A 26318-nucleotide genomic window follows, 5' to 3' on the forward strand; every position below is an offset into this window, starting at 1 on the left:
CATCCAGAATTCTGGGACAATGAGCCCAGATCTAGCCAGCTGTCTGGTACCAGAATATGCATGGCCAGATGTGCCAGACACATATGTGGTGGGTCACCTTCTAATTTTGATTCTACCCAGTTGGTCACCTGCTGAACCGAAACATTTGGGGCAAATATAGAATGAACCTTCTGAAAACCCTCGATATTTTCCCACATAGTATCTATGCACCCATTGAAGCAAATGCCACCCAGACTGTGAGAAAAGGCATTGCTCTGTGAGCTACCTCTGTTCCAATTGTGCTACGTTTTTGTGTAATCATAGCTTGATAAGTTCCTCACACTTCACCTTCCTGAACAATGAATCTTGACTGTGCTGGGTACACCTGATGACAACCATGCACTGATGATCTTTTACTTGATGTTGGAGTTTAAATGCCATAGATGTCTCTGAAGTCACAACCAGAATCAACTGGAGGGCCTGTGAAAAAATACATGTTGAGTGTAATAACGCATTGCCTAGCCAGTGGCCAACTACGCTATCCGAGCATCGCATCGCACTATAAAAGGTCACGATAATCGGGATTCTGCTGGAACTCCCGATTCTGGCTATATATACCCAAGAATGTTGGTCTTGGTAGTTGTCATTCATGACAGGAGACAATGTTGAGTGATATTGGCCAAAGGCGTCAACTATAATGACGAGATGGACAAGATACTCAGCGAGAATGACAAAAACGACGAGAATCAGAAGAGAACAACCTCAGGACTAGCGTTGTGGCCTTGGACTGACTGAAGGCTAAGTGATATTGTCGAGAGTGTTAGTGAAGGTATGGTGTATGACTTTCGATTGGGAAATCACTAAGGAAACGAGTGCAAGGATGAGAATAGCCATTCTCCTATATATCTATCCATCCATCCATCCATCCATACATCCATCCATCCATCTGTCCATCTACGTGGAGGGGTATTCTACAACTCGGCGAGTTGGTCGAATTAGACTAAAGAATAGATGGGTTCGTTGAATGAAGTTCTACAAGTTCGAAGAGAATAGCGAGTAGAGCAGCAAGTGCATCGGGATCTTGTAGGTCACGTGATGTATGTGGCAGTGACCGTCATGACACTGACTAAGCGCTGACTAAGGTAGAAGAAAGCTGACAAAGATACGAGAAAGATTACTAGGAACGGGAAAGATCACTAAGCAAGAGTTGCTGAATAATCAGAAAGAAAGTAAAGTCGGACATGGGTGGCAAATCTAGGTTTTGCCACTTTGGTGTTCATGACAATCTCCCATGATTCTCAATTGTTATACATGGATTCAGCCACTTTGGCCATTAACTTTGTGGTCATCAATCAGTCTCAGCTTTGCCATGCAACAGAACATATTCTCAAAACCTAAACATATATGAATTTATGAATCTTGAGTTCACTATGCTGGTAGTGCAACTCAAGTTCCATTTATAGCTGAGGACAAAATCTTAGGAAGAGAGATTTGCCTATACCTTTCTTGCTTAAATCATACTGCCTCAAGAGCTGTTCATGACTAGGCTAATGACTAGGTGAAAGCTGACAAATTGCTGAATATAGAATATGAGAAAAATGAAAAGAATAGTAGAAAGTTGGCCATGCACAACAAAGTTTATTAAGCAAGAGTTGCAGAACAGACAGAAAAAAGAAACACAAAGACAAAAAGACGGAGATGGCCAATCTGAGTTCCATCTCTACGGGATTCATGACACTTGGTTTCGATACAAGCCCGCTGACCAGATTGGTTCCACATATGAGATGGTGCCGTTACCTTTTGTAAATCCGAGGGTGCTTGGCCGGTTGTACACGATGGAAGTGGTCAACTCAGTATCGCAAGTGATCTTGAGGTCTTTGGGGTTGTAGTCTACTCCCACCTGCGAGGCAACTTTGGGGGCAAGGTAGCTGAAGGTTGCTTCGCCATCTTGGTTCATGTCCAGAGAAACCTCTTTATAACCGAGGACTTGATTCAATCGCTCCAGTGACTGTTGCTGTGCAGTGTTTTGGGTGCTGGGAGCAGCACGTATGCTGTAAATACGTAGGGATGAAGCTCTGGTCTCAGAACCTTGGAAAAAAGGATAGGCATCAACCTCAACGGCAACTTTCTCAAAGCACAAGTCAGTGCGTGTGATTCTTTTGCCCGTGTTTCTGTTGTGATACTCTGACATTGTTGCTGAATGAATATAATGAAGCGAGAGTATGTGAGTTGACAGTGAGAGTACTTGGGCTGTGGGTGCTTATTGGGGATTGATGTTGAAGTGGAAAACTAGAATGTTAATGATTAGGTAGGGAAGGCTTTATACCTTTTTTGACACACAGATGATACAGACCGCGGAATCAGAGAGTGCTAGGGCAAAGTGTATAAGCAAAGGAAGATCATTGTATGTGCTCCCGTTGTGCTAATAGGTATAAAGTGAGGACAGTCTGAAACGTTTCACATCAAGCTGTCCATTCAGCAGGTCACAGTGACATCATTATGACTTCACTGTGACATCATGATGACCTCACTGTGAGATCAATATGACATCACTGTGACATCAATATGACATCACTGTGACATCGCTATGACTTCACTGTGACTTCATATTTGTGTGACTTCATTGTGTCGGCATGGTGTTGTCCTGGTGACTTCATTGACTTCATGGTGACTTCATTGACTTCACTGTGACTTCATTGACTTCACTGTGACATCATTATGACATCACTGTGACAGCATATGTCTACTGTGACATACTGTGGCATCCCTATGACTTCACTGTCCCTTCACATCAGTGTGACTTCATGGTGACTTCATTGTGTCTTCATTGTGATTTCATGATCGCTTGTTTATGACCTCATTGTGACCTACCTATGACCTCAGTATGACTCCTTGTTACCTCATTGTGACCTCCATAATGTCTTTGTGATTTCTCTCATAGTGACTACCATCCATCTGTCTGTCCGTCCATCTATGTTGAGCAACATTCCACTACTTTGTTGACTCATCACATTAGACCAAGAAATGAATGGGTGCATTGAACATTGTCCTATGAGTATGACACGTAACAGCAAGAGTATGACAAGTGGGTTGAGCTCAGGCAGGTCACGTAATCTGACATGCAGTGGTCAGACTTGATGAGGTCATTGAAAGGAGCTGTGGGTTGGTACTGACTCTGAGGTGTCAATGACTCTTCACCCCAACACAGGCAATAGATGATGTCAGTGGTCTCATGGAGCCCAGATTGAGGTCTGGAGCAAAGGATGCCAATAACACATCCAACATCCTTTGTATGAAAGGCTGGTGAGCTACAGCTTGACGGCCCAATAATGCTTCAAGGAATAGTATGTTAGGCTCTTTATTCCAAGAACAATCCTTTCCAGCACACAGTCAACCATATCCTCACATACATACATACTTACATACATATATCAGCTACACAGTCACATAATCAAGTATCTGAGCACTCATCAAACATGACCTCCCAACAGTACAGCAGTGCCGGCTCCTCCGACAACAATGGCTTCGCTCTGAGGCCTCCAGCGGTGAGCCAAATGTCACACAGTGACCCTTTCTGGTGATTCCTTCTACTTGTGCCTGGCTTTGATTTGATGTCCATTCACTTTTAGGATTCTGAGACAAGAAAGCCTCAATCAGCTGTGGATGAATGGACATATGCTGCCACTGCTGGTTCGTTGGCCCAACCCGATGATGGCAGATTCAGTTTGTTCCCCACACAAGTATTCACAGACAACACATCATATCTTGTTTGAGTTCTTGCACCCTGGGAAGTAAAATGAGTGACTACTGACACCTTGACTGATGTACATAGCCCACTGAGAGTTCTTATCGGCAGAAAAGAAAGGAAAGATTTGAGTATGAAAGTCACTTGGGAACACACCCAGAAGAGTGGTGGCGTGAATTTTCGGTAAGCTCCATTCCCATCTGTGACATGGCCCATGACACCAACAAGATACCTACCATAAGCTCTGGTGCTACTCCTCAAAGGCAAACAAAGCCTGCTAATACTGTCTCAAACCAGATGGTGTTACAGTTGCTGATGGCTTGATGATGCTGCAGTGGGGCCAAAGCGGTAAATATCAGGAAAGATTCAAGGACCAGTGGAGCGAACTTCAAGTGACCAAGATGCCAAAAAGCATCAAAAAAGACCGAGAGAAGTGGTTACGTGAGTGGACCATTTCTATTGAGGTGCAGCACATGCTGCGCCCTCGAGCCACTGGGCCTACAAACTGGTCTGCACACTGCTCTTCAACATCACTGAAAGAGATTTTGACCCTGCGCTATTCTGTACTGCAGGCAGAGAGCGACAGCGTGCGACTTACAGCCCGGAAAAAAGGAAGAAGAGAACCGAGGTAAGTCAACATTTGATAGCCTACCTCACACTCCGACTCGTGTACCACACGTCAAAGTAACCTCATATTCAGTGATAATCACTCGAGCTACACGTCTGATGATACTACTACAGGCGACACGCGAGGCACGAAAGAGCAAGGATCAGAAGTGATGGAGGTGATCGTTGGCATCGATACAAGTGTCTCTAGTGTTCCTCTGCCCTGGATTGGGATCGCGCGTAGTATTGATTAAAGGGATTTGAGGACATGAAATTGTTTAGACAACTATGCTATGGTGAAGAGGGTATTGTAGAATATGGAGGAATATGCAATCAATGCCATAGAGCAGTGCAACAGTAATCGACTAGTGGTCGTACGAGCTACCACTCAAGGATACTACCATACAACCGCCTCGTGCGTCACTCCTCCTTGGGCCAAAATATCGCTCTCGACCTTCCTAAATCTGGTCCTCAAGAATTCCCACCTCTTTGCCGAGTCATCTCCACACACTTCGTGGACAATCTCCTCTGCCAACTCATCAGACGTATACAACCTATCGGTATCCCTGCTAATGCCACGGCCTTGACCGTTCCCGTTCACCTTCGATTCAGCTGAGAATGTCGACGAGTCTAGGTTTGACGCTGTGAGTGGTGGTGAAGGCGGTGGAGTTGGTAGACCGGTCCAATAGATTTCTTCCACTTTCGCAACCCATTCTTTGGTTGACCATCGCATACCCTCGTCGGTCCCTTCAACGGCAGCTGATCCGTCCTTCGCAGTTGAGGTCGGGGCGGTACCGTCATCGGGTAAAGGTCGTTGATAACCCTCTTCGTCAACTTCCATAGCATCAGAGTCCTTTACGACTTGAGCCGGAGTGACGGGTTTCATCTGACCTCCTCCGTTCACGCATCCTCCTGGACAAGCCATGACCTCCACGAAATCAAGTTTCCTATCATCGCCACTTTGCAGACTCAGCGAAGCGATACTCTCCGCATCTGAGCCGTCCGTCGTAGGCGTGGCAATCCCGCCGGCCGTTCGTGCTTTTCTTCGTCGCGCAGCTACGGCTAAAGATAGCTTTCCAGCTCCAGCTCCACTGCGACCCGCTCGACCTATCCCTGTCTCCTTCGCAACCTTTCGCACGAGATTTTGAAGATTCCGGAAACCGTACACTTTGGCACCTTTGAATATCACTTCGCCCGTGATTGTGTCATGGATGAGATATTCGACGTTATCGGTTGAAGCTCGGATCTCGCGGGTGGTGATCCTTGTTGGGTTTGAATGAGAAGTCTGAACATTTCGTATGAGTGTGGCCAGGTAAGAGCCAGAGCTAGATCCTTCGTGATTGAGCAGTTCTGGGAATGGTGAGCCATCCAAGGATGGGGAAGAGGGTATGTCTTCGCCAGGCACTGAAAGATACGGGTTGAACCCAAGGTCTTGCAAGAGTAAGTCGAGCTCTCCGGTAGTCAAGACGCAATCGACATCACGAGTGGAGTAGAGGGCAGAGTAGAAGTCTGATCTAGATGCCTCGAGTTTCTTGTCGTAGCACGGCATAGCTGTGACATGATAGACCTCGTCGGGTCTAGTGATGTTTTCGTCAGCTAACCACCAGACCCCCGTTAGACACCGAACTCACCTGTGACTCGTTTTATGACCATACCACTGCTTTGCCAATGCTCCAATTATACCCTGACTACTCCTAGCTGCACTCAAGAGCGGTAAGAGATCCCCCTGAGCCTTCTCTGCGTAACACACCCAACCCGGACAAGCACTTGCCAGCATCGGTAATTCCACCGCCTTGCCCTTCTCCTTTTTATCTTTCCTCTCGTGATACTCCACGACCGTCTCCTTCAAACTCAGGTGTCTCGCAAAAGTCGTATCCCAGACTCTCCATCCTCCCTTCTCTGGCTGACTGAGAAATGCGCGTAATCGACGAAGAAGGATAAGAAGGGGGATAGTAGGACGTGAAGTAGCTGAGGAATAAGCGGCTGAGAGCGAGGCGAGGGTCTGCGGTGAGATAGAAAGTATAGGAAGTCGGGGTTTGTGACATGGTGCATCGGGGTCCAGATTGGTAGGGTTTGTTTTGATGAATTCGAGGACCTCGAGATGGGACTGCATGGTGATGAGGAGTGATTCGGTGGATGTGATGCAGCCGCTATTCATGGAATTATCAGTATGAGAAGACTTGGACAGGTTCGTGTCACATACCTGCAAGCTAGACAATCGTTGAGGTTGATCTCTGCCTTCTCCAGCGCCTTCTTCGCATTTGACGGTCCGGCATCAGCAGCTGGATACATCGACACCTCATAATAGTTGTTGTTATCGTCGATGTGGATCTCCGTCTGCGGAACAGAAACAGGATGAGCACTAATAGACCAAGGGTAACTTCGTTAGTCTACCAGTTTACACGTACAGGTCCTTGATCCTCTGTTGTCTTTGCCCCTCTCACCGGGATGATGCACGCTTGTGAGGGGGTCAAGAAGTCGTCGAGGTCGGTGATCGTCTATTGCCAGTGTCAGCGAGCTAGTCCTAAAGCTTTTGGTAGCATACTCACCAAAGCTCCTGAGAATGCCATCGTGTCGCGTATCTATGTTGGACAATAGACAAGAAGCAGATTAAGTCCAAAATGCAACTGGTTTATAATACTCGACTTTCCGGTAATTCACATTGATTGAAATCAAGTGAATCCTACTCGTCTCGCATTTGCCACTCGGAGTCATCCCCGATCGGGACCACACTTATCAACCATCCATAAGGATATCAATACCACGTCACTGTTCAATCGATTACGTCGTGCATATCCGAAGAATGGGTGGAGTGGAGGATGACCGGGACAGACTATTTATGGCCAAGAGCAAGTGCCATACCATCCTCTTTCCGCTCCTCACACAACACTACTATCATCGCCATGCCAGTCCTGCTCGAAGGGTGAGCCTCATACTGAGAGGTCCGATACCGTTGGCAAGCTGACAAAAGAGCAGTTCCTGCCACTGCAAAGCGGTCAAATACACCGTCGAGGTCAGTCCCCGTCCCTCACTTCGTGGTATGTCCGCTAATTGTCAACTTGCTACAGTCCAACACTCCAGTGCCATATCAAGTGAGTGATACATGACTGCTAGATGGAAATGATACTGATCTTAGCGATGATTAGTTGTGCCAATGCTCCATCTGTCGCAAAGCAGGTGGATATATGGGCAGTGTCAATATCATGGGAAACACCAAGACGCTCAATATCATCCGAGGCAAGGACAAGATCAAGTAGGTGGCCAAACATTGTCATGGACTGCATCCAACTTCGATGATAACCATTAAATCGTTTCTAGGGTATACATCGCCGCTTTGGCCTATGACAAGGACGATAAGCCTACCGAGGAGGGTACTTCCAAACGAAGCTTCTGCACCGAGTGCAGTAGTATGCTTTGGAACTACCACGATGAGTGGCCTGATGTGAGTATAGCCTATCTCCCGGCTCCGAAATGCGCTCTTATGTGCTGCTTTACCCAATGCTGCTTCGTTGTTGTGCGCTTTCCAAGAGATTAAATCGAGTTCAGCTAATGGTGGGATATGTGCTGTAGTGGATCTACCCGTTCGCATCGACCATTGACTCTCCAAACCCTCTACCTGCTATTCCCGAATCCACCACTCTTGTCGCTATCAAACGCGATTCGTGTCCCGACTATATCCCAGTTCCGCAAGGAGCGAAAGCCTACCAGGATTATGGCCCTGGCAAGGGAATCGAGGTGAGTGGTGCGCTGGCAGTGCTCGTATCAAGCGATAGCAAGTATGGTAGCTGATCGTATTCATCAGGACTGGCACAAGCAGTATGGAGCTTGGGTTGAGTAAATGACAGAGAGCAGGATCGGCAAAGTAGCGGTAGGAACGGACAGTCGTAGTTCAGGTGTAGCAAGTGCATGTGACGTGTTGTAGACGAGCGATGTTGTTATGATCGAGTAGGGAGAGAAATCACATATGTATAAATGAGCCATTCCATGCTCATCAAGTGGGTTCGACCAAGCATGCATAACGTTGAATGAGGATAGAAAGAAGAATTGTATCTGAGGCAATACTAGACCCCGATTTAGCCAACGCGCTTGACTTCGCCCTCAACGCGTCGCGCCACGTGAGGGACATTACTTTTGGACAGTGAACAGCTCTCATCTTCGCGTTGTATCTTGACTCCACACCACAGATTAATCTGCATAGACAAGCAATCAAGATGGACTACATATCAATAGTGAAAGATGGTAAGCAAGACATGGTCAACGTTGCAGCATTTGTGAAGAGATACATAGCTGACATGGGACGTTCAGACGTGGACCTTTCAAAATCGAACCGATACCTCCGTTTGCCTCATCCTCGAACAGGTTAGTTTCGCGGGTGCCCGGAATCAGGTTCGCAACGAGAGGACTGACTATACTTTCCTTGCCAGGTCAAGCACAGCTATATCTGCCGTACACTACATCAACAGGAATCGAGAGTGTCCTCGAAGTGGTAAAGATAAACGGCTCACATCGCCGGACATGGTTCATAGGCGAATCAGGCATTGATGGTATGTCCGCTATCCTTCCTTCTCCCTCTCCACTCATCGACCTACCGCCTACTCAGCTTCGACGGCTTCTGCAATCTGTGCGAGAACGGACCAAGCTGACCAATTATCGTATGTTGCTGGGATAGCTGGCAGTATCTTGATACATTATCCTATCGATCCGCTGTTCTTGGTCATTCCTCTGATACTAGCCTTGATACCTGTCAGTTCATTCCCAGACTTTACTCTTCTGTCCTACTGCCTCAGCGCACACGTTGAGATTGGGCTACGCGAAACCGAATCTTTGTTGGAAATGTCGTCTACTCGAGCTAACGTTACGTTTGCACAGAACGGCGCCTCACCACCACCCTTCCAACCTCTCTCCGACCTCATCTCAGCGGTATCAACTTCATCCCAGTTCTCCCTCTCACCGCCGTTCGTTGCCTCTTCGTCCAAAACTCCGTCATCTTATGAAAGATTCAATGAGGATCTGTCGACGTTGTTGGAGACAAAGAGTGTGAGAAAGGTGTTCAAAGCTTGTTGCGAGAAGAAAGGTGTGTTTTAGGCTATGTTCTCATCCCATTTCCTACCAAGACTGAAATTAACTCTCCATGTCACACCGTAGTTGTTCCCATGGCTCCACCCTCTCCGCCGACTGAATCACAGTCTGAGTCGCAGTCCTCTTCAAAACAACGCTACTATCGACCTTCTCTCCCACTCATAATCAATCACTTGAAGAAAAAGGTAGAATATTTCGCGAGAGAAGAAGAGTTTGAGAAATTCGATCATCTCGTTAGAGGGCTGGGGAGGGATGGACTACTGGATGCTGAGGCGGATAAAGAGCTGTTACGATGTGAGTGGGCGTGTGCCATTTTCTGACCTACATCGAGAATTGTGGGTATTGGGATGGTTGCTAATTCGTCTCTGTCCTTAGTGGCCCGGTTGAAAGCGGGATGTGAACACCTGGCTCAATGGTTACCTCCCGCTGTGCTTCCGAAGCTGGTCGAATCATACGAGTGAGTGTTAGAGATGATGTCCGATCAATCAACAGCTCCTCCCTCGGTCTCATTCGAAAGAGACACGTTGAGCAGAACTGATGAAATGCTCTTGATCCAGCTTTACAACCCTAAACACATACTTGGCCAACCGTACTGCCGCATCGATGGCCGCATCGCAACAACCTTCAACGGGAAGTGGTAAAGAAGCAAAGGGAGTTAAGAGAAAGGCCGCTCCCGCATCACGAGGCGTAGAGGTGAGTCTGCTCTTTCGATATCCCGCCACGACTCAGCCCCGCCGTCAGGATTGCTCAATCTACGTTAATAAGTTCCCTCACTGATTGTTATTGGACTCTGTTAGGCACTGAAGAAAGTGAACACAAATAACATGGCGAAATTGACGAGCTTCTTCAAGCCTAAAGAAGGGAAGGAGAAAGAACCGGCCAAGAAGAAGAAGTAGACGTGCTGCTATTAGCCGAAATGACACGATCTGAGATCTCTTCGCAATCAGCTTGTACGAATATGTACAATATAGGCCAAATCTCGCGTATATCATGCACAGGTGCTTGCAATAATCAAGTTGTCCGTTCGGCTTCTATCTTTCACTCTCCACAACAGATGCAATGCGGTGATACCCTTCACAATCGCGCTGCTCCACTACCTAATCGAGATGGCTGCTTTCTGATCAGGTTGACAGGATTCGCTCGGCTCAATCCTGTCCGTGGGTGTGCGACAAGGCTTTGGTCAGCTTCTTCCTCCATATATGATACTGGATTCGGTCTTAACGCTTCCAGGCGACTCACGTGAACCTCGTCTCCCATTATGACCAGTATTTGCTCCCCCAACCTCCTCCTCAAGTGGGATACCCACAGACCTCCCTGTCAATCCAGCTCCACTCCTGCCCACACTCCTGCCCGCCACAGCTTGGGACGTGACCAGACTACTTGTCGAGCTTCTAGCAGAAGAATCGGTACGGCCGAGAGGTGTAAAGACGATTGATTCTCGTACGGATGGAGCTCTATTCTCATCCTCTAGCGAGTCGTTGTCCCCTGTAGAGTCAGCATCTTGATGACCAGTGAAATGGTGCGGGTCTTGGTTGTTCGATCGGACTGATGATGCTGAATGGGAGAATTGGAGAGATGGTCGTCTAGAGGGTCGTTCCATCATCACCTCTAAGATCAGATCATAAATCAGGTTGTCACTGCCACTCTTTACGTTTGGTTCAGCTGTGCAAATCTAACTCACGCATTCGCATTGTCGTCACTATCGCTCTTAGACTTCCTACTTCTTCCAAAACTCTCAAACTCTCCGTCATAGTCCGACTATACGCATTCCGTCAGCATGATCCCACCAAAGTCCCGAGCTGTGCCACTCACACTTCGTTCCTCCTCTCCATCGTATCCATCCCAGCAGCCAATCCCACAATCGCACTTCTTAACCTATCGATCACCTCGTCCAGGCTCGCTGAGCTCAATCCTGATAATCTACCGAAAGCCCAATCGGCATACGATTGGTGCGAACCGAAACTTGGCGTTAACACTGATCCTGCTTGAGCATGTCGTGCGAGGTCTGCAGCAGCTCGAGGGGTAACACCCCCAAAATTATCGGTGGCTGCGCTGGCTGTCGAGATGTCCGGTAAGGCGTTTCGAGAAGTTCTGGGCGAGGGTGGGTCTGAGATCGCTGTACGAGAATCGAAATTTCTTGTGTTGAAGTTGTATAGAGGGCGAAGGGGAGGGCGGATTGGCGGCGATTCCGTGAAGATATTTTCTCTCGCGTTAGTCAAGCCATCGCCCTCACGCTCTGTGGACGAGGGAATCCGGTCGTTCGTCCGGACGTTTTCAATACCTCGTCTGAGTATACCAATCTCGTCTCGGACATCCGTCAACTCGTTTCTCAGCGCGCAATTCTCATTGTGTAGCGTTCGATTCTTCTCTTCTAGATTTTTAAATCGGTTATCGTTCATCTCGAAAAACGCTGACATCGCTTCAAAAGGACATGTCTCGAGATGCGTGGCAAGATCTGCTCGGGGGATTATGGCCGAACAGCCTCGAGTGGCGTGTGAGCAAGGTACGTCCGCACGAGGGCAGGTCCATTGATGGAGATGTTTGTCGGGCCCAACTGCATCAGAGGAAGTATCAATAGATGTTAGTGCGTAGTCGACATATACTTCGCAGGCATTACTCACGAGTCGCCTCGCAATGAGGACAGGAATAGATTTCGTCGTCTTTGCAGTCGTCCAAGTCGCAATGAGCCTGGAACGTCAATGTGTGACATCAGCTTCGCATTGTCGAAAAAGAGGGTTCATCACCCACCGTCCGGTCTCGAAAGAGCAATATCGTCCCGCACCGCTTACATTCCATTCTACGTTGAAAACATTCATATGCCCTATGATGCGGTAAACGATATCTCGCCATCTGCCATAGATAAGTGTTCATTCAGCCTAGTGTGACTGGGCCGATATCATGATGATTCGTACCGTAGACTCACGGATAAACCACAATCGCCATCTTGACATGTCACTAGTGCCTTCTGGCATGTCCTCGAGTGACTGAGTAGTAGACCACGTTGCATTATCATACCGCATCCTTCGGATGTACATTGTACTTTGAGTTCGTCCAGCATCTGTGCCACAGAGCGTTAAGTCAGCTATTCGACACCCAATAACATCATACACAAAACCAAGGGTACTGATTTGCAGTTGATCTCTTTCCAAACGGGTCATCTCGATCTCCCCTGCCCTGCTTATTTGGACAGAGCCAATCACTAGACCTAGATCCACTTACAAGCTTGACCAACATCTCTGTATCTCTCCATCCTCCCATTGTCAAAACACTCCTATCAATCGGACATTGCGCTTTCACTTTCACAGCTTGTTCGATACAATCCCTACAAAAAGTGTGTTTGCAAGAGTTGGTGGTTATAGGATCGATAAGGGCGGATTGACAGATCGCACAGAGTAAATTGGGGTCGAGGGGTTCGACGTAGTTGTATGTGATTTCGTGGGTCATCGCGACGAGCGATTCTGGGTTCGAACAAACAGACAGGGTTGCTTGGGAAAAAAAACGCCTGTTGATCACTGATTTTGTGAAGCTTCACCTTGTCAGATGGACAAGTCCTTCGTGATGAGAAGGAAACAAGAGTTACTGATTGCGCTCTGAAAGGCATCTCCCTCAACGACACTACTACGCCGTACACAACTTTGAAACACCACCTCCACTCGGACATCTCCCTCGTTTCAGGGTGAGACAGTAGAACGCACAGACCGTGTGCAGTGGCAGTGACAACGCCAGCGACAATGACGGTGGTGGTGGTGGTAGAATGACAACGACTTCCAGAGCCATGCATCGATATATTACTATTCAACTATATACTATAGAACTGTAATATCTTTAATGTCCAAAGCTTAGATCAACACCACCCAACCTTCTTCAATCTCATTCTCGTTCACCCACACTTCTTCAAACTCATCATCACCATCGTCAAAGTCACGTTCGCAGAGTTCGTCCGTGGTCGTCGGTTCTGCGTCAGAGGCTGTTGTCGAGGTTGTGATAGTTGGAGAAGCTGTGATGGTTGCGGAGGCAGAGTCGGTCACTGCGCCTGTGGCGAGACCGACAATGGGAGTAGGGAGAGCTGAAGTCGAAGTGGAAGCGGACTCTGTCTCTGATACAGTGATGGATTCGGAGGAAGAACCAATCACCGAACTAGAGGAAGCAGAGGTCACACTGGCACTTTCAGTCGCGGTTGGAACAACACTAGTAGAAGCCGACAATGACTCGGTCAAGGTCATCGTGACGTCCAATGTCGTCCAAGAGGTGATGTAGTCGGTAGCGATTCCGTTCCCATCCTCGGTCGAAACCGAGGTAGAGATGACAGGAGCGGAAGTTACGACAGCTGAAGAAGCTGAGTCCGAGACAGAAGCGGAGGGTAGGTCAGAAGAGGAGGAGGCGGAATCAGAAGCTGTCACGGAGGCAGTGACGGTTGCTGAAGGGGAGGACTCGGTCGCGGAGGGAACGTCCGAGGAGATTTGGGCGGAGGAGGAAAGAGAGGCAGTCTCAGAAGAAATGGGTACCGAAGTTCCAGTTGCGTCTACTGCGTTGGTCGCCGAAGCTGAGACAGAGGGAACAGCGGAACCCGACAACGACGCAGAAGCGGAAACGATCTCAGAGACAGATGCGGAAGCTGTGGCAATTACGGCAGACGAAGCTTGATCGTCTCCGTTGCCGCCGTACCAAGGAGGGTAAGGTACCGAGCTCGCGGTAGGTGCGATGGTCGATGCTGCGTCCACCGATGATGAAGTGGGGTCGGCACCGGCACCACCGTACCATGGCGGGAAGGGGATGGCCGACGAGGTGGAGTTATCGCCAACGGTGACGTTGGGGTACGGAGCAGTTCCGTTGATAGGGTAAGTACCGTTGATGGGGTATGTACCATTGATTGGGTAAGTACCATTGATGGGCGCAGTACCGTTAATGGGAGCGGTGCCATTGATAGGAGCGGTACCGTTGATAGGAGCAGTACCGTTGATAGACGACGAACCATCGTAAGGAGCTGTAACGTTCGCAGAAGCACCACCGTCGACGGGCGTAGGAGCAGCCGAATCACCGCCCGCAGAAGCGTTACCACCACCAAACGAACTGTTGTGGCCCGGAACACCGCTATCGGAAGAAGATGAACCAGTACCGGAAGAACCAGAAGAAGCATTACCGCTACCAGTACTTGACGAATCGTCCGAGCCCGAAGAGCTAGAAGAGCCAGAGTTGCTGGATGATGAGCCAGAGCCGTTATCGCCGCCGAAAGAAGAGTGGTGTCCTGGAACAGCGTTAGGATCCGACGAGCCAGAAGAAGAAGCATCACCCGATCCAGAGCTTGAAGAACCGTTATCGAAATTCGATGTCGAATGTCCGGGAACCGCATTTGGATCCGACACAGAGGATGAATCTCCCGCACTCGCATTAGAAGAGTCTGTCGCGTCTGCTCCTGATGATGAATCAGAGCTAGAGGACGAACTACCGTCTGAAGTGCTGGAAGAAGATGTGTCGGTCGATGCCGGGATGGGAACATGGACATTGGTCGCTGGTTGGAGGTAAGGGTTGGGAGCGGCTGCAGTGGCCGATGCAGCAGCTGCAGCAGCGTTTCCACCAGAATCGGAGTCGGATGAGCCAGAGTAGGATGAGTCGTCAGATGAGTCGGAACCAGAACCACCGTAGGTGGAGCCTGAAGTAGAGCCGGAACCGGTTGATTGAGCAGAAGCAGCGCTACCGGTAGCGCTGAGGTCCGCCGATGTGGTGATCGGCACAGCGGAGTACGGCTCGCTATCATCACCGGAGTCGGAATCGTCGCCAGAACCACCGTAGATAGATCCGCTAGAGCCAGAAGAGCCAGAACCAGAGCCTGAAGAGGCAGGCGCACTTGTGATAGCTGGGTAAGAAGCGGTAGCTGATGCTGTGGCGGGGATGTAGGTGGGTGATGCGGTGGCAGTCCCGTCGGGACCAATATGGATCACGTAGTCCCATGAACCGTCTGCTTCCTGCGGAGGTGAGGCATCGAATTAGTAAAAAGTGATACAAGATGGTACACGACGTCGAGGGAAAACCGGACTGAGAACTCTAGAATTGCGTCGAAAAACTTGGGGATCGAGATGCTGAACTCACCTGAGTTGGTTCCAGGACCACCTCTAAAGTCAACGTAGGCATCATTGAACCCATCATCTTGCTCGCATAGCTAGCCGCCGCAGCTTTCACATCGTCCCAGTACGAATCGGATTTCCCACTATCAACATCGCCATCACCGCCACTGGAGTACGATTCTCCAGTGATCTGTGCCCCGTTCGCCGTTTCCGTTGAAGTCGAGACTACAGTAGCTGTCACCGTCTCCGTCGCAGCCGAGTACTGTGTGTAGGTGTATTCCTGATACTTGGTCGTACCGGCTAACAATGAGGACAACGCTTCGGGAGAGAGATTACCAGGATTGGAGATCTGGGTGTCGAGGCCTGAAGAGTTGTTGATCGTTGTTCCGTTCGCGGCGGAATCGGTGTATGGGGAAAGACCGTTTGTCGCTGATGCGCTGGCAACAACTGGTATTCCAGTATACGAAGGTCCAGCATCTTCATCCGTCAAGGTTGCTGATGCTGTCTCTTCTGATCCAGCGCCAGTTGCAGACGCTGTGACGGCTGGCGAGGCTGATCCTGTCGCTGCTTGCGCTGCAAGTAATGACGAAGCGTATGCCAACGGATCGGAGAGATACGATGGTTGAGGCCATGAAGCTTCCGTTCCCATTGAAGTAGCCGCTTCCGCTGCTACATCCTGTCTCTTCCCATACACCCTTCGGAACAGAGAGGTCTTGTGTCGCTTGGCGCTGGGGAGGGCGAGGGAGGATGAAGCGAGAAGAGGGATGAGGAGGAGAGAGGCGGTCTGTTGTTGTTGAAGTTTCATGATGATGATCAGGAGTTGCCGCCGGGGCTGTGTGTTATATTATAGAGAGTGTAATGTTTGTCTGATCTTCGCAACCAGTAGATTCGACTAGCGAATAGTACCGAAGTGGGGATGGCGAAGGGGAGATGACTGTCGTCTAGACTAGTCGATGATGATCTGAAGAAAATGAGAATAGGAGGTGAGTATGGATAAGAAGAATGACGAACATGACAATGATGATGATGATGTTCAAATTGTCATCGTGAAGATCTTGCAACAACGCAATGTCATCTCATGTTCGCCACGCCATCCTCAGATTGGTACGTAGTAACATAGTTCATTAGCTCGATACCAGCTGTCCTATCAGCCAAGCAGTAGGTAGTCTTAGCTGCGCACCAACCAACCGACCGACGAACGCTCAGCAAGAGAGGAAGGAACCCGCAAGTCCCATACAGAGATGGAAGTTTGTAGAGATGGCGGTACGTCTACTGATGAGGTATATCAGAGGAAGAACATTAGGGAAGTGTAATGACGGAGGAGGTGGTGGACGATGATAAGGGTTATATCACAAAGATGGCTGGTCGCGCACAAAGATGGAAAGTTGGACAAACAGGGTGGAGGCGATGGAGAAATGAGAAGCGGTGGAGATGCGGTTGATATCCGTCTCAGCCTGATAGTCTTCGAACACCGTGATAGTATCAGCCACATAAATGTCAGTTTCGCTTCTCTCTCCTGAATAGGTGATCACTGTTACAGTGCATGTAGACTTCTACCAAGTCATACTACATTAATCTGTCTCGCAACTATCTTGCCTAGCTTGACTTGTATACACCAGCAGATCACTGCTTACACGAACCCACCCTCTTTGTGTCTTCGCTCAACACCCTCGACACTTCATTTGCCATGGCGTGCTCAACCCTCGCTTCATCATCTCGAACCCTCCCTCGATCTACATTCACCCTCTCTCCTCTCGGTTCTACACGAGGTGTTCTCCATCGAGCTCGACCACCACGAATTCCCATCCTACCTTCACCCCACACGCCCAAAACCCCTCTCCCTACAAGCGGTACTTCCCATCCTATCGATCCGAAAGTTCACACAAACGGTCAATTACCCCCTTCTACCACCAGTTCTACATCACTTGAAGATTCGGATGGATTGACTTTCCACCATTCACCACCGCCTTCCTTGCCTAGTTATACGAATGGACAAGTACCGAGCTTGTTGAAGTGGCTCGGTGGGGAAAGTGTGAGATTGACAGGGGAAGAAGGAGCACCGGTGATCAAGGAGAGGAAGGTGTTTGGCGGGAGAGCAGAGTGGAGCGAGGAGGTCGTGTCGCGGATCAAGGAGTTGAGAGCGCAGGGATTGTCAAGAAAGGCTATTGGTGAAACGTGAGTGTGCACTCTTTGTCGTGTTCACGTACTTGGGGCAGGATTGAGTTGTGGTGGTTCGATGTGGGCTACGTTTGTCACGTCTGCTCGACAGACGACGAGCTGGCCCCACGCGAGTCGTTATCTTCTGAGAGATAGAAGCCGCTGTACATCCTTGATTCGTCTGAGTCCCATCCTTGCTACCACCTCTTTGCCTATCGCCGTGCTTCCATCCCTGTGAGACAAGCTAACTCGCCCCTCTTCCCCGCAGGCTCCAAATCCCCGCTGAGCTACATCGTCTCATCCCTCGAATCGCCCCACAAACACCCATCCAATCCGCTGAGAAAGCATCAGAACTGGAAGCACAAAAATCAACTTGGGGTTACAAGAAGAGATTGTCGAGAGAGGTCAAGCAGAAGAGGAAGGAGTTTTGGTAGATTATCCTGTCCGCGTTTGTTGCAGGTTTACGAGTCATGCATCTATCTATGTATATCGTTGCATAGCTCATCTGGGATCATGAAGTGGATACACACAAACTGTTTGCTTGTTCTTACAAGGGAATGCATCTATTGTGGACGGGTAGAAACACTTGTAGTTGCAGGAGTGCCGCTTTGTGGCTCTCAAACCACGTGAATTTTACCTCACCTCCTATGTTTGCCGCCACCCAACACATCTCAACATTTCAACCCTTCCATCTAGGTGTCTAATTCCACTTTGCCTGTTCTTCTCAAACAAAAGGTGATCAATCACCACATAATACATCATATAATGAAGTAAGCTGTACCCTTCCCCGCATCCTCGTTGATGTATATGAGTATTAATTGCGTTACGCTCACTCCGTAGCTCCATTCGCGAGATCAACAGGATCAACGAGCGAGAGCTCGAACTGGGTGTCAAAGGTTCATGGCATGACGAGTATAAAGGTGAGTTCAGGCTCCTGGCTGGTCGTAAAGTGGGATGAAATGGCACTGCTTTAGCTTCCCGACGAGAGTATGCTGACTCTTCCGCATGATCGCAGACTCCGCGTACATCTTTGTTGGTGGATTGGCATTCGAGCTCACAGAAGGAGATGTGATCACAATCTTTTCACAGTGAGTCCAAAGCATCATCGCCTTTCACGAAGTACTCATAACTCGAACTGTCTGTGCTCTGAACCCCATTGCTGTGCCGTGCTGACTGTAACCTTTGTCTTGTCCCGCAGATGGGGTGAAATTGCCGATATCAACCTCCCTCGAGATAAGGAGACTGGCAAAACTCGAGGATTCGGATTCGTCATGTATGAAGATCAAAGAAGTACGATTTTGGCGGTGGATAATATGAATGGAGCACAAGTGCTGGGTAGGACAATAAGGGTGAGTCGAGCTGCGTTTGCTTTCCCGCCCGCTTCGTGGGGGATACAGTGTTTGTGGTCCCGCAATCATCTGAGGTGGTACGAGAGTACTCTTGTAGTTTTGCCCAATCTTGGTTCGGTATGGCTGGAAAGGTCAAGGCTAATCCTGATCTCGCCTAAACAGGTCGACCACACTCGAAACTACAAGCAGCCTGGAAAGAAGAACGAAGAAGGAGAATGGGAAGCACCAGAAGCGCCAGTGTACAATGCCCTCCCTCCAACTGTAGAAGGTGAGTTACGTCGCTTTGGAGACTGCCCGGGTCGTACCCCTACCCATCCGCACTCCATACACTCTGTATTCCTTCCGGGTATGCTGCGTTACCTCTAGAGTTGGCCAGAAGCTAAATACGCTGAACGCAGGCTCCGACTCGTCCGATTCATCAGATGGCGAAGCCGACTCGCTCGACGAAGAAGACCCCATGGCAGCGTTCATCCGAGCCGAGAAAAAGGCCGCGAAGCGACTAACGAACGGTGAGAAAGATAAAGGGAAGAAACGTAAACGCGAGGGTGAGACCAAAGAAGAAAAGAAACGGAGAAAAGAAGAGAAGAGGGCGAAAAAGGAAGAGAAGAAGCAGAAGAAGGCGAAGCGAGAGGGAAGTGCAGGTGTTAAGCGGGAAAAAGAGGATGAGCAGCCTAGAGATAGGAGGGAGAAGAGTGAGAGTAGGGACAAGAAAGGAAGAGCGGATAGGGATGATTGGAGAGATGGGAAATGGGAGTTGGAACGAGAGGAGAAACGAGGAGAAAGTCGTGATCAACGTGAACCCAGACCGAGAGCTACGGAAGAAAGAAATGGGGATAGACGGCGAGATGACGAGAGGGAGAGGTATAGGAGTAGAGATGATAGGGAGACAAGTCATCGTGAGAGAGATGATAGGGATATAGAGAGACGACGATACGACGATGATAGGGATAGAAGACCCAGAGACTCCGATCGTCGGAGAGAAAACGATGTTGACAGGAGAAGATACTGAGTATATGTATATGTGCATGGTGTGTGTATATGTACTGTGGTCTACATTCTCATCATGCCTCGGGTTGAGGTTGAGATTGTGAGACTTCTGTCCATTCTCCTGGTGACATCTTGCGAGCGGCAGGGGTGGTTTCGTTGGCGAGGTAACCGTATTTTTTGGGGTTGGTGTAGTATACTAAGGAGGGATAATAGTCAGCGACATGATTCATGTGATGGAGCGTGAGATGAGAGAGGGAGGCATAAGGACAGTCCTTGATGATTGAGGGAGACTTGACACTCACAGATATCGGTCTTCCTGGTCGGCTTTGCGGCTTTGATATCCCTTCCTACGAATTTCTCTGGGAAAATCTCCTTTCTCAATCCTAGATTATTATGATAAACAGCGCTAACCTGACCACCTGCATCGATGATTGCCTGAGCTGCCGCTTTACTATATCTCGAAAGCTCAAGTTTGAGTGGTGGAAGGGGTAAAGAAGGGTCCGGTTCGCCGAGGAGCTTGATGCCTGATAGATGGGAAAGACCGTGGACTGCGTTGGAACGGGCGATGGTGCCGACGGTTATTGGTTCAGAAGGGGAGATTCGGGATTGAGAGATGAATGATTGGAGAGTAGAGATGGATAATGGCGCGTAAGTCTTCGATGTGCTATTCGAGTAATCAAAAACAACAAGACGTCAGCTTTTGTACGGCAGGGGACGGGAGTCTTTGGCTTGATTCGATAGGTTTGAAGCCTGGACGAAGGCAGGGAAACCGCTCCACGTACAAGTTGATGAAACCTCTCTTGGGGATCTTTCGATGCAATGGAGTCTGACCGCCTTCGAATCCCAATCTCACACCTTTTCCAGCTCTGGCCTTTTGACCCTTGTGTCCTCGACCTGATGTACCACCCTTCTGAGATCCGGGACCACGTCCATATCGTGTGTCCTATGATTTGAAGGTATGAGCATGTCAGCGTCCACACACAGTCAAGAACGTCTTAACAACCTTGATGTGTATTTGAAGTTATTTTAAGATTGGAAAGGACGGATTGGGACAACACGCACAACTTTGGTAGATCCCTTTGCTGGTGCAAGTTCACCGAGATGAGCAAGAGTCGAGGCGGATCGAGAGGATGAGCCGCCAGCCGAGGGAACGATTAATCGAGATGTAGACGATAGGAGTGATCGTAGAGACCCTGCGAACATGTTGAGAGACATTGTGGTGTGCTGACAAGCTTATCGTTACGATGACAGAGTTGTACACAGATTTCAACTAAAAGACAGATTGTTGCGAGAGAGAAGTTCGAGACGGAGTAGCGAAGAACGAGACGTTGATGGTGGGTGGGTGATTATCACTTATCAAATAAATTGCCACATCACGAATAATTTCACTTGGCTCACTCTTGCTGCGTCCGTTGATACTGCCTTCCTTCGCTATTCGAGTCCAATCTTTTGATGCACTGATCAGAGATACTTCAGAGCTGTTGATATTAGAAGCGAAACAGACAGATCACTATCACTCAAACGAACCGTGTATGCTCAGAGCTTTCACTCGAACAGCATATCATCACACCACTCAATTCGCACGATCACCAACTCCTCGAATCGTATTCTACATCCCAAAAGGACAACTATCACAGTTACGCCAATTCAACATGTCGGCTCCTGCTCCTGATGCCAACCTTCACAAGGATGAAGTCACCGGCGAGATGATCTCCAAGTCGTAAGTATCCATTCTACTACCTCTTGATCACAATTCGTGCATGCAAGATTCATTATTGATATGGCCCGCAGCGAGCTCAAGCGAAGACAGAAGGAACGACAAAAGGCCGCTCAGAAGGCTGAGAAGGCAGCTGCTGCTCCTGCCACAGCTACCAAGGCCAAGGTTGAGAAGACCTCCAAGGCTGATGCCGATGCCGAGCTTGACCCCACTGTGAGTGCTGCTTAGCTCTTCCTACTTGTTAAGCACACTGCAGTGCATCAACGCGGACGTCCGTCAATTCGCAGACTCGTGCTAATTGTGTATTACTTTACCTTAGGCCTTCCACGAGATGCGATCCAAGGAGATTGCAAGACTGAGACAGACCAAGCAACCCAACCCTTACCCTCACAAGTTCCACGTCACGCAATCCATCCCTTCGTTCGTGAAGCAATGGGGAGCTGAGGGCAAGCTTGAGAACGGCGTCACTGCGTCTGATGAGAAGCCTGTGAGTTGGCACTGTGGACGCGGGCTTGATACGAGCTTCGAAGGTGGGGGACCGTGCTGATGTCTCGCTCAGATCTCTCTCGCCGGTCGAGTTTACACTATCCGAGAGTCTAGTTCCAAGTTGAGATTCTACGACTTGAAGGCAGACGGTGTCAAGATCCAAGTCATGGCTCAGATCCAGTAAGTCACTGAACCCAATTATCAGCTGGTGTCACATCGGGACAATTAGGGCTGACCGCGCGCAGAAATGCCGCCTCTCCCGAGGAATACTACGACACCCACGACCGAATCCGACGAGGTGACATTATCGGTATCACCGGTATCCCTTCCCGAACCAAGATGGGAGAACTTTCCCTCTCCATCTCTTCCATCCAGCTCCTCTCCCCTTGTTTGCACCAGTTGCCAGGTCGAGAGGGTGTTGTCGACACTGAGACCCGATACAGGAAGCGATACCTCGATTTGATCATGAACCCTTCCACCAGGGATGTGTTCGTTGCCAGATCAAAGGTCGTTAACTACATCAGGAAGTTCTTGGACAACCTTGGTTTCCTCGAGGTGAGCTAGCAATACCCTGTTGATGAGTGAGCTGACGATCGATGCGTTTGTTTAGGTCGAGACCCCTATGATGTCTATGATTGCCGGTGGTGCCACTGCCAAGCCTTTCGTTACCCACCACAACGACCTCAAGCTCGACCTTTTCATGCGTATCGCTCCTGAGCTCTACCTCAAGGAACTCGTTGTTGGTGGTCTTGACCGAGTCTTCGAAATTGGACGAGTGTTCCGAAACGAGCAAATCGACATGACTCACAACCCCGAATTCTCCATTTGTGAATTCTACATGGCCTACGCGGACATGTACGATCTCATGGACATGACCGAGTCCATGATCTCCGGTTTGGTCAAGTATCTCACTGGAGGTACTACCGTCCAATTCCACCCCCAAGGAAAGGGTGAGGGAAAGCCAGAGTACACAGTCGACTTTGCCACACCTTGGAAGAGATTTGATATGATTGGAGAGTTGGAGAAGCAGTTGAACGTCACTTTCCCTCCTGGAGACACCCTTCACGATGACAATGCCAACAAGTTCCTGAGGGAGCTCTGTGAGAAGGTGAGTTGTGGCGCTGTCGTCTTGGGTAAATGCTGTAAGCTGATATAATCTTGCCTATAGCACAACGTCGACTGTAGCGAGCCCAAAACCAACGCCCGATTGCTCGATAAGGTGAGCTATCAAGCCTGATTTGCACCAAGGCAAAATACTAATATCCCTTTGTCTAGCTCGTCGGTGAATTCATCGAGAACCAATGTATCAACCCCTCTTTCATCGTTGGTCACCCCCAAGTCATGTCCCCTCTTGCCAAGTACCACCGATCTCGACCCGGACTCTGTGAGCGATTCGAGGCGTTCATGTGCACCAAGGAGATCTGTAATGCGTACACCGAGTTGAACGACCCCTTCGACCAGAGAGATAGATTCGAGGAGCAGGTCAGACAGAAGGACCAAGGTGATGAGGAGGCTCAAGGTGTCGACGAGACTTTCTTGGATGCGTGAGTTTGCTTTCCGAGTCGCGACAGCGACGAGGGCGATGCTTCTCTTATACCCCTCATCCTTCCACCCATATCTGTCTGTAGCTTGCCACCAAGTCAAAGCTATTCCTTGCCTTGCAACGCTGGTACTGATCATCTTATTCATCCCCATATACAGCCTCGAGTACGGTCTCCCCCCTACCGGTGGTTGGGGTCTCGGTATTGACCGACTCGTCATGTTCCTCACCGACTGTGCCAACATCAAGGAAGTCTTGCTCTTCCCTGCTATGCGACCCGTCGTTGCCAACTCTGTCGAGGCTGTCGCACCTAGTGTCACAGCGACTGAGGCGGCTAAGGAGGCCACCCAGGCGTAGAGTTAGGTATATATAGGTAGATTATAGTGTGGAAGAGATATATATGCACTTGGATGATATGTGCTACAATCATGTGCGCTTAGACATGTTACATGACATAAAAGGCGATTATACAACCATACAGTACAAAATGGTCATCGCCAAGGTATCTCGTTCACAAGGGTATCAAATCGTTTCTATTCTCATATCGACCATTCAGGCTAATGTTTGGCGCCAAGTGATTTTGACTACACAGAGCTCGTACTCGCGCTCGCACCTGCTCACTCATCACATGCCAATCCCCGCCAATCCCTCCTCACCCTGACCCACCACCTCCACATCATCTGCCATTCTCCTCATTGCCTCTTCGAGACTCATCTCGTGTCCATCTTCGTCTCTCAAGCCACCACCACTTGGCAAAGCCAACAGTGCTCGAGCTAATCCTTCATTCGAAGCGGCTGCTGCAAGTTGGGAGAAATCGTCGTGTACTCCATCTTGTGTATCCGGATGAGCTTCGTTGTTGTTATTGAGTGAAGAAGATTGTTGTTCGTCGACTTGAGCTTGGCCATCCTTTTGACCATCTGCGTCGGCTAGAGATCTGAATCTGTCGAGGGAGATCAAAGCGTCCGTCGTCGCTACTCTCTTGGCCACTCCACCTTCGTCTAAAGCACCTTGACTCTCTTCCGCTCCTTCACCCACAACACCGACACCTCTCGACGCTGATCGTTTGACAGACCCGCTAGCTGTCCGTTTCATCGCTCCCTTGAGAACTTTGTTCTCCTTCACTGGACCCTTTAGTTTACGATATCGGTTATACAGATCGGGATATTTGACCTTTTGAGCGAGAGCGAGGGCTGGCGGCATGGATGGGTCGACCGTGGTTGGATCTGCAGCGATCTTTTGCAAGTACTACATCAGATAGCGTGAGGGTAAGCAAGAGAATCTCATTTGGGACGGTTAATAAACAACCCACCGACTCCTTCTCCTCGTCAGTCATCGTCAAGACTTTACGAATATCGTCGAGCGTCTTGCCTGCTTCAATTTGGGTGTTGAGCCAATCGTCGATAACTTTAGGTAGTCTTCCACCGTCGGTTTCGAATTCGGTAAAGGGATCTGGACCCGAGCACAATGTATCAGTACGCCGTCAAGCCGAAGGTCTAAGACAGGAGCCGACTCACCATGACCTTCATGCTTCCAATGATAGACCACCCTACACTCCCCTGATTGGATCTCACTCATCACTATCCTACTCGCACAAGCACATTTCACACTCTTCTTCGTATTCAGTCTCAACTTCTCCTTTGGCAGCGTCGTAGAATGTTTCGACTCGTATGAACCGGCGTGATGACATGTATATGTGACTTTTTCGAGTACAGGCGAAACACGATTTCGTCGACGTGTTTTCAGTGGCGCGGTAAGTGCTTTTTCTTCCGGTGTCATCGCTACGTCGAAAAAAGCAAAGTCGATCGATCAGCTAACAACCCATAGATGAACGCTAGCGTTCGAGACTCACCCTCCAAACTCCGTTGATAGGCTCTGATTCTCGCCTGTAATCGCTCTGCAGACCTCTTATCCGGTGTCGTCGTCCTTCTCTGTACGAAATGACACCAACTGCTCTCCCCCTCTAACCACTTCTCAAATTGCGTTCGACTTTGGAAGAGATAATGTTCCGGGAAGGGAGTATCGATCCCCCTCTCGGGTTTGGAGAATGGTGCGAGGTATATGGTGGCGGTTTCGTCTGTGAGTGGATTATCCTCTTCGCCCGGTTTAGCATCTTCCCCTTTTGGTCGTTTGTTCGGACGTGATTTGGCTGTCGATCCGGTATTTGCTTGTTGACCATCTGGTGTATTGGGTGAAGAACCAGAACCGAAAACGACATCAGAGACGGAGACGCCGACGCCAGCGATGGAAGGGTCAGTCGTCACACCCTCCGCTTCTGCTTCCGCTTGCGCTTGCGCTTGAGCATGATCCAACGAAGCCTTGATTACAGCATCTATATCTTCTTGTGTAGGTTCGTTGGTCACATCATCATTAGCATGATGAACAACACCGGTAGATGATGGATGTTGATCTTGCACATCGACATGATCCGGGAAGAAATCACTACCACCCGTCAGAGCAGGATCGATAAACGGTGTGATGTCAACCGCAGTAGCTTCTGCAAGATTGTGCGGTTCTTGTTCTTGTTGTTCACGTTCTTTAGTGATGTCCATTGTTGTTGTTGTTGTTGGTGGTGGTGGACGTGTTGAGTGGAGGGACGGATGGGATGGGATGG

General features: G+C 49.2%; 11 protein-coding genes across 11 annotated transcripts; 5 read left to right on the forward strand and 6 right to left on the reverse strand.

The window, feature by feature from the left end:
* Nucleotides 1-4727: 4727 nt before the first annotated feature.
* Nucleotides 4728-6900, reverse strand: CI109_103989 (cytosolic Fe-S cluster assembly factor NAR1; the record flags this gene model as incomplete). The annotated part of the gene is made up of 5 exons (XM_032005281.1): nt 4728-5907; nt 5962-6480; nt 6534-6667; nt 6739-6828; nt 6880-6900. The coding sequence occupies 5 exons, from the start codon at nt 6898-6900 to the stop codon at nt 4728-4730; spliced, it is 1944 nt and encodes a 647-aa protein (XP_031860515.1).
* A 333-nt stretch (nt 6901-7233) lies between these two features.
* On the forward strand, nt 7234-8168 carry CI109_103990 (uncharacterized protein; the record flags this gene model as incomplete). Its single annotated transcript, XM_032005280.1, has 7 exons — nt 7234-7253; nt 7307-7343; nt 7399-7422; nt 7477-7583; nt 7649-7772; nt 7901-8065; nt 8133-8168. 7 exons carry the CDS (start codon nt 7234-7236, stop codon nt 8166-8168), a joined length of 513 nt encoding a protein of 170 aa, XP_031860514.1.
* Nucleotides 8169-8541: 373 nt separating this feature from the next.
* Nucleotides 8542-10305, forward strand: CI109_103991 (uncharacterized protein; the record flags this gene model as incomplete). Its single annotated transcript, XM_032005279.1, has 9 exons — nt 8542-8569; nt 8636-8689; nt 8755-8874; nt 9000-9073; nt 9200-9404; nt 9476-9703; nt 9785-9866; nt 9967-10102; nt 10207-10305. The coding sequence occupies 9 exons, from the start codon at nt 8542-8544 to the stop codon at nt 10303-10305; spliced, it is 1026 nt and encodes a 341-aa protein (XP_031860513.1).
* Nucleotides 10306-10483: 178 nt separating this feature from the next.
* Nucleotides 10484-11826, reverse strand: CI109_103992 (uncharacterized protein; the record flags this gene model as incomplete). Its single annotated transcript, XM_032005278.1, has 4 exons — nt 10484-10560; nt 10649-11017; nt 11091-11167; nt 11222-11826. 4 exons carry the CDS (start codon nt 11824-11826, stop codon nt 10484-10486), a joined length of 1128 nt encoding a protein of 375 aa, XP_031860512.1.
* Nucleotides 11827-11876: 50 nt separating this feature from the next.
* On the reverse strand, nt 11877-12853 carry CI109_103993 (uncharacterized protein; the record flags this gene model as incomplete). The annotated part of the gene is made up of 6 exons (XM_032005277.2): nt 11877-11963; nt 12031-12097; nt 12158-12259; nt 12333-12352; nt 12450-12467; nt 12629-12853. 6 exons carry the CDS (start codon nt 12851-12853, stop codon nt 11877-11879), a joined length of 519 nt encoding a protein of 172 aa, XP_031860511.2.
* Nucleotides 12854-13248: 395 nt separating this feature from the next.
* On the reverse strand, nt 13249-16276 carry CI109_103994 (uncharacterized protein; the record flags this gene model as incomplete). Its single annotated transcript, XM_032005276.1, has 2 exons — nt 13249-15372; nt 15497-16276. 2 exons carry the CDS (start codon nt 16274-16276, stop codon nt 13249-13251), a joined length of 2904 nt encoding a protein of 967 aa, XP_031860510.1.
* An 882-nt stretch (nt 16277-17158) lies between these two features.
* CI109_103995 (mitochondrial 54S ribosomal protein mL58) lies at nt 17159-18062 on the forward strand (the record flags this gene model as incomplete). Its single annotated transcript, XM_032005275.1, has 2 exons — nt 17159-17646; nt 17897-18062. 2 exons carry the CDS (start codon nt 17159-17161, stop codon nt 18060-18062), a joined length of 654 nt encoding a protein of 217 aa, XP_031860509.1.
* Nucleotides 18063-18393: 331 nt separating this feature from the next.
* On the forward strand, nt 18394-19986 carry CI109_103996 (uncharacterized protein; the record flags this gene model as incomplete). Its single annotated transcript, XM_032005274.1, has 6 exons — nt 18394-18398; nt 18469-18548; nt 18644-18716; nt 18827-18977; nt 19140-19245; nt 19376-19986. 6 exons carry the CDS (start codon nt 18394-18396, stop codon nt 19984-19986), a joined length of 1026 nt encoding a protein of 341 aa, XP_031860508.1.
* A 52-nt stretch (nt 19987-20038) lies between these two features.
* Nucleotides 20039-21179, reverse strand: CI109_103997 (mitochondrial 54S ribosomal protein uL15m; the record flags this gene model as incomplete). The annotated part of the gene is made up of 4 exons (XM_032005273.1): nt 20039-20160; nt 20267-20628; nt 20747-20907; nt 21027-21179. 4 exons carry the CDS (start codon nt 21177-21179, stop codon nt 20039-20041), a joined length of 798 nt encoding a protein of 265 aa, XP_031860507.1.
* Nucleotides 21180-21616: 437 nt separating this feature from the next.
* Nucleotides 21617-24064, forward strand: CI109_103998 (lysine-tRNA ligase; the record flags this gene model as incomplete). Its single annotated transcript, XM_032005272.1, has 9 exons — nt 21617-21684; nt 21756-21894; nt 22001-22168; nt 22241-22347; nt 22413-22722; nt 22778-23275; nt 23336-23386; nt 23443-23711; nt 23869-24064. The coding sequence occupies 9 exons, from the start codon at nt 21617-21619 to the stop codon at nt 24062-24064; spliced, it is 1806 nt and encodes a 601-aa protein (XP_031860506.1).
* A 267-nt stretch (nt 24065-24331) lies between these two features.
* Nucleotides 24332-26256, reverse strand: CI109_103999 (uncharacterized protein; the record flags this gene model as incomplete). Its single annotated transcript, XM_032005271.1, has 4 exons — nt 24332-24952; nt 25017-25156; nt 25222-25485; nt 25557-26256. The coding sequence occupies 4 exons, from the start codon at nt 26254-26256 to the stop codon at nt 24332-24334; spliced, it is 1725 nt and encodes a 574-aa protein (XP_031860505.1).
* Nucleotides 26257-26318: the final 62 nt, after the last annotated feature.

This window comes from Kwoniella shandongensis, chromosome 7 (genome assembly GCF_008629635.2).
Source record: "Kwoniella shandongensis chromosome 7, complete sequence".
Taxonomy (NCBI): domain Eukaryota; kingdom Fungi; phylum Basidiomycota; class Tremellomycetes; order Tremellales; family Cryptococcaceae; genus Kwoniella; species Kwoniella shandongensis.